Source organism: Armigeres subalbatus, chromosome 2 (genome assembly GCF_024139115.2).
Source record: "Armigeres subalbatus isolate Guangzhou_Male chromosome 2, GZ_Asu_2, whole genome shotgun sequence".
In the NCBI taxonomy this organism is placed as follows: Eukaryota; Metazoa; Arthropoda; class Insecta; order Diptera; family Culicidae; genus Armigeres; species Armigeres subalbatus.
In genome coordinates, this window is record NC_085140.1 from 109575590 (window position 1) to 109587602 (window position 12013).

Below are 12013 nucleotides of genomic sequence, written 5' to 3' on the forward strand. Positions count from 1 at the left end.
ATTTCGATATTTATCTCATGTTTGATTGGGTTTGGATAAAATTTGGATTGCAGTCGTATTGGATTTGGATATGAATTGATTGTGGATATAGAATTCCTCGGCTATTTTGAAGAAACCTCACCTCATTGAATTAAAAACAAATTTTGGGTTTGATTAGATTTGGATGACATTTAAATTGGATTTCTATTGAGTTTTGATTTTGATTCGTCGAGGGGCGAATTAAGATTGTATTTGGATAAAACTTGAATTGGATTTGAATTGATTTCGGATGAGGATTGGATTTATATTGGATATGGATTGGATTTGGAGTGAATTTGGATTTGAATTTTTTGTTTTATTTGAAACGAATTTTAATAAGATTTTAATTGGATTTGGATTGAATTTGGATGGAATTTGGATTAGATTTGGATTGAATTTGGTTGGACTTTGATTGGCTTTTGATTGGATTTGGTTTGATTTGAATTTGGATTGGATTTTGATTAGATTTAGATAATTTGTATTTTGTTTTGGATCGAATTTTGATTGATTTGGATGTCGATTGGATTCAGATTGTATTGGGATTGTATTTTGATAGGATTTCGGTTGAATTTGGATTGGATTTAGTTTTGATTGGATTTTTATTGGATTTTGTTGGACTTTGATTGGATTTTGATTGACTTTAATAAGATTTGAATTTGGATTGGATTTTGATCGGATTTGGATTGGATATCGATTGAATTTGAATAATTTTGATTTGGTTTGGAATCATATTTTGATTGGATTTGGTGTGAGTTTGGATTCGATTTAGTTTTGATTCTGATTGGATTTGGATTTTACATTGTTTTTCAATAGAATTGGATTGTCTCTTATTTGTTATAAATGACAATTTATACTCCATGCCTTATTTGAGAGTACAGGAGGAAGCGAATGTGGTGGACATAATTGAGATTAATATAATTAAAATACAATTAGTTTGAATAAAACGCAAAATGATTATTATTCTTTTATTTGCGATATAATCTTGTTTTCTGATTGCATTTTGTTACGAGTGCAGTCGATCAAACACTTTGATCGAGTGTGACTGCTTGTTCGTTTCAACGAGAGTTCTGACGAAAACAAAGAAGAGAATGGGAGAAAGAGTATATCGTTCTTCTTGTGACGGATCTCGACGCGAACAGTCGCACCTTGTTTAGTTTTCTTGATTCGGCTGGCTTTTAAGTTTTGTTTACCACACCGATTAAGGAAAATTTTAAAATGATTATATGAAAATAGCAATTGCAATACGTTTAATGGAGATCTTGATCATGTTACTCTCAATGCGTTATTATTTTCGAAGAATTTACATGTAGCCGGATTAAGGCTAAGTAAAATGCTTATTAAAGGTTTAACGAATCAAGTAATAAAGTTGTTTTTCAAAATGAGATGTTGTAGCTGTATAACTTCTCCAAAATTGTGTGAACAAAGCCTGAACAGAAGTTGCGATAAGAAATAGTACAGACATAATTCAACACAGTGCTGAACTGATTCATCACACTGATGTTAGTTAAACTAGTGAATGTTTGTTGGGAAGCCACATACTGCGTTTCGATGAGGCCAAACGGTTTCAGTTTATCCAGAGCTCCAGTTCACTGATGACTATTATAAATTCAGTAGAAAATCGAATTATAGCCGCTATTGAAATTGGATTTTTCTCACAATCCATACGTTAAACCTTATTTCGGAAGTAGTGCGCTGTATAGCACATCGCCAAATGAAAACAGCGCACCACTTCCGAAGTTAGGTTTAACGTACGAATTGTGAGAAAAATCCAACTTTGTTAGCGGCTATAATTCGGATTTGCACTGAATTGATAATAAGCACTCCAAAGCAATAACAACTGACAACAAGATTTCAATACTATTAGCCGAAAATTTGGTGGACATATGATTAAAACTATGATAGATCATACTTCAAATTTTCAGGTCTATTATTACATACCAGCAGCACCACCAGAGCGAAGAAATCCCGGTGGAGCAATCCATCAAGCGTATAAACGGCTGAGAACCGCATCAAGAGAACGCCAGAAACGTGAACAGATTCATCAGGAAAAGCTTGATCAGAATGATGGAAAATCTGAAGACGATGCCTCGGTATCAGAAGCAATTAAATGGCTTGATCTTAATGACGCGCCGTGGGATTTAGTGCTTCAAAAGTGGATTAAAACCTCGAAAAGACGATTCACTGACATTAAGCAGCTCAGAGGAAATGATATTTTTAAGAAATATCGTCATTATGCCACTAACTATGGATTTCAATTGGTAAATTTTGAAAACTATGTTGTAGGATTTTGGCACACACTGAAATAGATATAATACATGAGACAACATCTCGTCACAAAAATACTAACAACACAGAGAACAAACATGAAAGTATTAAAATCTTATTCGGTATTCAGATTATGAGCTGTATCAGATATTATTTTTGAATTATTATTGATTTGTTCCATTATGAATAACAAGCTTCTAAGTCAATAATATTCGCAAAAAAGGTGATTCCGTCCTTATTTGCCTAGTGTTTTTTACTGATATCATGCGTGGTTTCTGAATAAATGACAAAAATAGTAACAAATCAATTTGCCTAGTCATACTTAATCTATTAGTTCATTAGTTACTATATTCACTAACTGTTAATAATAAGAGGATATCTATTGTAAATATCATTGTCCTAAAATGCGGCTCCATAAAGTGTTATTACACGCCTGAGCCTATCAAATGAACGCTATGAGAATAAATAATTTACATATTGGCCTGAAGTCTAGCCAAAAGAGGTTATAAACTACAGAGAAAGACTGTCGTTGTTGTCGCAGTCCGAAACATTTTTTTTTGGCGGATTAGGGACGATGAAAAAGAAATTTTATACGATTTGACAGTTTTGTACCCAACATGTTTCGGAACGCAGAACGAAGGGAACCAAAGCGACAATCTTCCTCTGTAGTTTATAACCTCTTTTAAAATTATTATTAATAGTATTAATAGTATTATTAATAGTATAAAATAATTATCTATAGTCCTGACGATGTTGATGCAATCTCTGAATAAACCGAATAAACTATGCAAATATTTGATCAATTGCATATTTTCAACACTGTGTGCACCCAAATATTCGAATATTTGACTGCAGGGTTAATCTTGATTATGGCAGGAATATAATGACATTCCTTAAAACGACCAGTACAACATAACATAGTTTCACACAACAGTTATTTAGTAAATAAATATCGTCTACACAACAAAACAAACGTCTGTTCTCTGTGTTGCTAGTTGATTGCAAAAACCAATCTGACATGTGAATGCTTGGCCGATTATCCGAAATCTTCGATACACAAGTATACAATGTAATGTTATCGCATGTTGTGTCTGTGCCTAGTGTTCTAAATATTTTTCCTTTATTCTCATGATTTTTGTTTATTATATATTTTTTTTTTCAGATCGACGAGGATTTTCGTTCTATGGGATTTCAGGAGGGCATACGTGGATGGCCTAAAATAATTTCAAAATTAAGACCAATCTTTGTACTAAAGGTGAAGGATCAATATTCACTTTCCGTGCTGGAACATATGATTCGCGCTGATACTTCTGAAGGTAGAGTGATGTGATGAAATCCAGGAATTTAGATCATGTTAATTGAAATATTGTTTTATTTTTCAGATACACAAATCTGCTGTTTCATGGTTTTACTAAATTGTTGTGTACAACCATGCAAAACGACAAAAACCTTCAAACCAGCTATTTTGACGGCACAACAAGACATATTGCTGTTTGCTCCCAATATCGATGAAGCAAGAGTAGTTATTCAAGACTTGTTTGAAGCATACCACGATCATAAAATTCCGCCTTATCCAAAAATTGTCATTATTGGGCGTGACTTCCAATCGTTTAGCAATAATTTTCACGTGGTTTATTATCAAGTTGAGTATCACGTTAACAGTTTGGCTCGTGCAGTAGACATAGTGATTAAAATGTGCAACATATTTCAGATACCATTCTCTAAAATCACAAAGCTAGTGTGGTATAGTATACAGGAAATCTTGTACGACATTCGAAGTCCAGCGCAGTACAAAGACGTCGAAAATATTAAGAAAATCTGTCAATGATGATCAGATGTTTTCAACACAACTGTCAACAAGATTTCAATACTATCGATGAATATGTTGCACATCTCAAAGGCCACAACTTGAAGGATACCCGTGAATATAAATGTACTTATCGAAATTGCCCTCAATCACTGTCTTCATTCTACAAATTACGACGACATCTTGAATGCCACTCGAACGATGGAATCCAACAGATGAACGACTGTCCAAGTTCTTCGAAAATGCTGAAGAGTGACGAGCACGAAGTTGGATCTGTGTTAGATCTTGAAAAGGTAATATTTTCATATATTTTAATTTAACAGTATTTTTCAATGAGGCCTCCAGTTAGCCTTTGCGAGCAAAAGCGTAGGAATAATTGCCAACCCAAAGATGGCGAGCTCGCTTCTCGGTTCGACCTGATGATTTTGGGTAGGAAACATTGCCCAATTGTACTTGCCGCAAGATACATGAACCTGGTTCTGCTAAATCGCACCAAGTACAAATAAAGATATTACTCATTTTATTGCCCAAATTTTTGGAGCAAATTACATTGATCACAAAACCTGTCGAATATCCCTCAACCACATAACTGTGGATATCCTTCAACAAACTTACGAATTAATTGATCTGATTGAATTTCCGTTTTCCTTTTACGAACAACATATCACAATGTCAATCGAAAGGCCGCTTGGTGCGGTTTCGTAGAACCCCGACAACATAATCGTGCAATTGGCGGGCATAGAAAAGCTTTCAATTAATAACTGTATAAATGCTAATGGAACAAGTTGAGAAGTAGGCCAAGAATTACTAATAGTTCATTTATTTACTTTTAGGACAAGAGCGCAGATGAAACAGCATGCCCCTCAACATCAAATGCAGACAAACTGCAGAGTTCCTTGAGTGATTTGGATCATCTTGCCATAAACTTCGTTATTGATCTTCATAGGAAGCGAAATTTCAACCGCAAAGATGTTACCGATATTCTCGGTGGCATTCGCTCAGTGTATTCTAATCTCGGCGATTTGATTGCGTCATCAGCTCCTGCATCACAAGATGGGCAAGAACAGTATACTTTCGATACATACGTTAAAAAAGTATCGAATATATTCGAGTTCGTTGATACAGAGTATAAACTGCTGAAGTATCTCGAGGAAGCTGATTTATACAAGAGCCCTGATGTATACGTTGTCAATATCGATAAAGTAGAACTATGCAAAGAAGTCTCCGAAAAAAAAACACATCTAGTCATGACCAATCTGAAATTTCAAATTAGGAAATTTTTCGAAGTTGATAACATTTTAAGCGACACTTTAAAGAACATGGAAAATCTAAAACAAAATTCAAACCTACAAAATTTTGTAAATGGTGCACTTTATCGGTCTGTCGAGGAAAAATATGCAGGGAAAATAGTTATGCCTGTTTTTTTATATAGCGACGAATTTGAGATCAATGACCCGTTAAGCGCCCACAATAAACGACATTCCATTTGTGCATTGTACTATAGTTTTCCAACCCTGCCAAATCAATATACTGCCAAATTATCTAATATCTTTATCGCCGGGGCAATCAAGAAAGTAGATATATCTGAACACGGAATTGACAAGTTAATACAACATGTTGTAACTAGCTTCCAGGACATAGAATCTAATGGTATCGTAATACATACAAAGACGCAAGAGTATCATGTGTATTTTTCGCTTATGTTAGTACAAGGGGACAATTTAGGAATTCATCAAATGTTAAAATTCTCCGGGTCATTCGCTGCAAATTTGTATTGCAGATTTTGTACCAGAACAAAAGATGCCCTGCGTTCAGATACAGTTGAGTACGAAGACAGTCTTCGGAATGTTAAAGATTATGAAAGAGATGTTCAGCTAAAACAATCCGAGTCGGGATTGACAGGAAAATCTTTGTTCAACTCGTTAGATTCATTTCATACTATCAAAAACTACTATGCAGATATAATGCATGATCTATATAGTTCTGGTGTTTGTTCATTTGGCTTCACAGAAGTGCTGAACTATTGCATATATAAAAAACGATTCTGTACACTAGATGATGTCAATAACAGAAGAAAAATGTTAAATAACTATAAGTTGGAGCAAGGTCTGAGCCGTATGCCGGATATAGAAGGGACATTCTTGAAAACAAGTAAGGAAAGATCGGTCGTACTGCGTATGACAGCGAGCGAAATGGCAGTATGTATTTTCAAACTTTTTCTGCTTCATAGTCGGACCTTTTGTCCCTTTGGATGATCCAGTATGGAAGTTCGCCACTATATTGATCAAACTACTCGACATAATCAATCTTCCATCATATTCATACCAAGACATAGATTTGCTAAAGCAATTAGTTACTGAGCATCATACTTTATATTTATCATTATTTGAAAAACATTTGAAGCCAAAACACCATTTCCTATTACATTATGCAAGAATAATAGAAAACAGCGGACCTCTTAGGAAAATGTCTTGTTTCAGACACGAGGCTAGGCATAGAGATTTTAAACAATATTTCAATAGCACTTCCTCTAGGAAAAATGTATGTTTCACTATGTGTTTGAAAGCATCTCTCATGTTTTCGTATGACATCACAAATGAAGTATTTTTTAAATTGAATTGCAAAGGTCATTTTAATTTGAGTAGATTGGACACTAAAGAATATTATAAAACTTTAGTAAACAAAAATTTGTTGAATGATCAAGTTGAAGTGTTGTTTAGCCAGAGCTTCAGTTATAGAAACAAAATGTATAGGACAGGAAACTTTCTCACCGTTTCTCTTGGTTCAAATATCGAAGTTTATCAAATCGTAGAAATCATTAAATATAAAGAAGATTTTTTTTATAGTTTCTCGATGGAAAATTAGGAGCTTCAGTGAGCATTATCAAGCTTACTGTGTAGGGGATAAATATAACGAGCACTATTTGTTAAATATTACTATAGTTGATGGACCTCCGGTAGCCCTTGAAAATGTTAATGATGTTTTAATGTTAAGGAGGAAGTTATTTGTTTATAACGATTTTGAATAAACGATCCATAAAAAAGTTAGAAAAGTAGAGAAAATGTCTACTTGGGCAGCAACCTTTATTCCCATCCAGGATTTTTTATCCTACTACAGATAATACCCGAGTATTAAAAACCAAACCATTCAGGTGGAACGCGTTAGACAAAAATGAGGGTGCTATTCAAATAGATATTTTCCCTAATCGAATTATTATTCCCATTAATTTGTTCTACACATAATTCCAGTTGAAAATCGAATTCCGTACGTCGCATCATTGTGCAACTGGTGCACATTAATCGCAACTAGATGCGCATTGATAAAACTAATTGGTTGGAAGGGGTGGGGGGATCAAAAGGTTCTAAAATTCAAATTTGAACTGCACAGAGAATACTAATGTGTTGTATAGCCCAAATCATGTGCGTGCGATAGTAACTAACCTATTCAAAACTTTATCGGTGGTCTAAAATATAACTGTTATATATAGTTATATACTTGATTGAGTTGAAAACCGGAATACAGGACTAGCGAAGTTGGATTTTTCTCGCAATCCGTACGTTAAACCTAACTTCGCTAGTGGCGCGCTAGTCTAATAAGGGCCTGATTAGACTAGCGCACTACTAGGGAAGTTAGGTTTAACGTACGGATTGCGAGAAAAATCCAACTTCGCTAGTCCCCCATTTCGGTTTTCAACTTGACTAGCGATATATAGTTACTAGCAGTTCAAATTTGTTGCGTTAAGCCCCTACGCAATGTAGCGGAACTGCGACGGAAACGGCAAGATTCGACAGACAGCCCATTTTGCTGTCAAGTCCTACCGCTTCCGTCGCCGTTCTGTATCATTGCGTTTGGGGCTTTACTCCATATTATTTTTGCTATATCCATACTGGAGTGAAAACTATTCCCTATGCGTTTTATTTGTTTTTCAGTATTCATCTTGCATTCCTTCAGTTTTATTCTGAATATACTTCTATTTCCATACTAAAAATCGTCAAAATATTATTGATTTTGCATTCGCTTTTGAAATGAACATTTTCTAGCATTCGGATGACAATCCTATTGATACTGTTCATTTTGCATTCGGTTCTGAAATGAACATTATCTTGTGATCAGATGATAATCCGACGGGTGTTCATCATGTGACAACAAATCCAATCGTATGCGAATCATCCGTAATGTGGATGACATTCGTTAAGGGGCTGGAGCGAATCAGTAAACAGTTGGTATGAGGAGGATGAATTGGTTCAGTGTAATTATAAACAAAACTGTACACGCTCAACTGAATCCAGCCATTCTCGGAGTAAAAAGATAAGCAAAAGTTTTTGTTCCCTTTCATTTTTTTGAAATCAAATTTGTATTGCATAACATTTCTAGACCTGCAACAAGACCTGCAATATGAAAATATATACTTGAGAATCAGTATAACATTTTTATTTATTTAACAAACAAAGCTATTGTAATTTTATTGTTTTCAATTGTTATTTCATCAATATAATAAATCCATGAAATATTCCACAATTATATTAATTCAATAACATTAGACGGATTTCCAGATCATTCAAACCGAATACTTTTAAAATTTGTTTAGTTTTTGAATGAGCAATACTAAACATAAGCGAACAATAAAAATATAATAGAATATATCGGAAACATTTAAATATATTGTTATTTTAATGTACGTACAATAAAGATCTTTTTCAACCGTGAACATTTTACAATAAGCATACAATAGTTTGTATTGTTTGCCACACAATCTATTGTATTTCAATAGGTTATGTCATACAAGTTACTGTAAATTTTTATCCGGGTAACTTAATTTAACTCGAGCAGGATAATTAAATTGAACTTGATTGAATTGAAATTGATTAAGATAACCATTTCATGCGGTTCCGATAGTGTAGATCCGGATCTAGTTGGATTATATTAGATTAGATCCGGGTTGTGACCCGATTGCCAGTGATGATTGCCAGTGGCGACGCTCCCTGGGCTTGTTAACTGTTCCCAGCGCTGGATATCCGCGATCTTTCCGGATATCAGACAACGGTTCTGCGAATTACCATTAGAGAAACGAGAGGGGAAATTGCGCTTTATTCACGCCTAAATACCACCTGCCATTCAACGGAAATGTACCTAATGTCTATAACGGAGCATAAATACATGATTTGTTGGAGCATCGTCTCGAAAAAGACTTGAAATTTGAGAAACTTAGGTAGATGGGAGAACTAACATTAAATGGAGAAGTATGTGGCTGATTGGGATATGTGAAAAAGTTAGTAACAACATTTTTGTAATTGATTACCTAATCGAATACTGTTAGAACTAGCTAGAAACTTCATGTGTGTTTCATAAAATATAATAAAAAGTACTAAAGGGATCATTAACGATATTTTATTCAAAGTACAAAGGGTTCAAGTGGACTTCGTTACAATATTATTGTCTTGATTCTATCAAATTATCAAAAAGCCTTGAATTCTTCTATACCTAGAAAATAAAAGTAGTGATTAAAAGCTTAAAAAATGAATATAAGATCAAACGAATTGATCCTGTAGAAACTAGATTTCAAAACAGTTGAAAATATGAAAACCAAACAACTTAGTTGATAGCCATGACAACGATGGCTGCAAAAACATCACTGTATATTCTGTACACAGCAAACGTCATAAAATGAATAACACAGTTTATTTATGGCTAGCGTAAAAAGCTGGATATATCTCACCCTCACAGTTAAGTAATTATTATTGTGCATTTAGACCAAAACTGTTTGTATGATGCTGATAAACTGGCAGCAAGACCAACTCCCGACGAGATTCACACGGAAAAATAAAATAAATATGCAGCCCTGCACGGTGTTATCTGTCACAAAATCGAGCATGGTTTGTCGCTGACAACGTCGCTGGCACCAAATTGAAGTTCGGAAGTCGATTTCCACACTTCCGAACGTTCTTCCGACAATGTGTTGGTATAGCAAATTCTGACGTTCATGATGTCGGAAGTCGGAATACAATTTAGTGCTGGCGACACAATAAGTTTTTTTAAATGAAACTAAGCATAAATATGTGAACCCATGATGTTTGAAGAAAAATAATGAATTAAGTTTCATATAAACTAGAATTCGCAGTACTAGCAAGTCTCTATAATGAAATAAATGAACTTCGTTATGATAGCTCATCTGATGCCTGCCATTTGGTTCGAACCATGATTGGATACCCTATTCCGTACGTCAAACAAGATCGAAAAAGTGTACCAATTTTTAATTTCAAATTTAACAATGTTCTTTTCGATTTTTGAGTCGGAAGAAAAACTAATGCGTTCAGGATGATTAACTTCATCGTTCCCTGAAAGAAAATCGAATATCGATTCTTCATTTTAGGACCCAATTGTTAGTAACATGTGAGTTTCAAACAGATTTACAATATCATACGAAGCATTCTTCATCTTTTCCACTATCATCCTACAGTGGTGGTCAGCCACTGATTGAACTAAAATATGGCGGCATCGTTAGCCTGGTACATGGTGGTGACATACTCCATGTAGCACAGGAAAGCTTCATTCCTCCTCGAGTTTGCTTTACGATACACCGCTACATTATACATGCATCAGAAAAAATTAGTGGCGTTGGTGAAATTTATTGGTTTCGTGATTTTTCATGTAAAGTTAACGAGCAATATCTCATGTTGGATCGGTTCATTGGCTTACGCTTGGTAATTTTCTTCTTCAATTGCTCTTTTTTCAACTATATTGTCCTGCTTTTCAGCTTAGTATTCTATCAGCATTTTTACAGTTATTAATTGGAAGATTTTCTGTGCCCCCCATTGCATGAATATGTATCTTTTGTGGCAAGCACAATGGATACACTACATCCAGCCTGTCAAGAATATTGCGCACCAGAAAATATCCTAGACCGGACCATGAATTGAACTCGTTATCTTCGGATTGGTAATCCAACGTCTTCTCACGTGAGGCTATCTGAAGACCCTGGCTGCTGGCTGGGTTTTTTAATAGATGAATTTAAGTAAGTCTCCATTTGGTTTGATCCATTCTTGATCCTTGTTGAATATATATACATAGTTACACACAAGGGCGCTAGATGTTATCAGAATTAAAAGAAATGAAGATGAGTTGAAAATTGTGGAAACTGATGGAGCAAATGAATATCGCAATAAGTATATATTTGAACCGCAAAAGTTAAGCGCTCTTTCCTGCAGCATTATCATTATTTCCAATAAACACAATTCGACAGAAACACATTTTCCAACGCGGATTTTAAACACGTCGCGTTGTTCCAATATGAATGGCATAAGGAATTTCCATTGAAACGCGCTTCTGAAAAAAAAAAAAAAATGTCACGATCCATTTCCAAAAAAACAACCATGGACTACCAAACACGTGGACATTCTGCGCGTCAAAATGAACGAAAAAAAAAATCCACCACCAAGCAAGAATGTCCGCCAAGCCAAAGTATGCATCATTCATGGTTCCCTTTCCGAATGCCACTGCCGATTCATAATAATTTTATTTATCCACACACCGAGATTTATCCGTCCATCCGATTGCACCAGAGAGAATGCACAGCACACACGACTTTTAGTCGGGCCTGAATTAAAAATTGCGCCATCCTTCGCAGCATCAGCGTAAACAGTGATTCTCAATGGTTTGTTGTTTGAGCGCTTTGTAGATAGTCAGTTTGATACGGCGGCTATGTAGAGTATTTTGCGGAGAATAGAATACGAGCAATTTCTTGCTACAAAGCGTCTCCGAAATTCCTTGCTGCCACCATTTTTGGAGATTATCAGTGAGCTCAAGTAAACGAATTCTTCAACCACCTTGATTTCGTCACCACCGACACAAATTCGTGGTGGGTGGGGTTGTCCTCTATTGAGCTACTTCCTCCGACGTATTGTATTGACGTATTGTACTTCATCT

The 12013-nt window shown here is 35.1% G+C and overlaps 1 protein-coding gene across 3 annotated transcripts; it reads left to right on the forward strand.

Moving 5' to 3' along the window:
- Window positions 1-1878: 1878 nt before the first annotated feature.
- Window positions 1879-7114, forward strand: LOC134214933 (uncharacterized). 3 transcript variants are annotated; one of them, XM_062694209.1, is made up of 5 exons: window positions 1879-2276; window positions 3446-3599; window positions 3666-3925; window positions 3995-4383; window positions 4924-5771. In XM_062694209.1, the coding sequence occupies exons 1-4, from the start codon at window positions 1902-1904 to the stop codon at window positions 4109-4111; spliced, it is 906 nt and encodes a 301-aa protein (XP_062550193.1). In that variant the 5' UTR covers window positions 1879-1901; the 3' UTR covers window positions 4112-4383; window positions 4924-5771. The 3 variants fall into 3 exon arrangements, with proteins under 3 accessions (XP_062550193.1, XP_062550191.1, XP_062550190.1); XM_062694206.1 differs by having other exon boundaries at window positions 1922-2276; window positions 4924-7114; XM_062694207.1 differs by having other exon boundaries at window positions 3666-4383.
- Window positions 7115-12013: the final 4899 nt, after the last annotated feature.

Excerpts from the sequence above, each read along its gene's own strand:
- LOC134214933 (XM_062694206.1), top strand. The coding sequence starts at position 4,108 with ATGATGATCAGATGTTTTCAACACAACTGTCAACAAGATTTCAATACT. Across the intron at positions 4,384-4,923 it reads CTGTGTTAGATCTTGAAAAG|GACAAGAGCGCAGATGAAAC; the intron begins GTAATATTTTCA and ends ATTTACTTTTAG.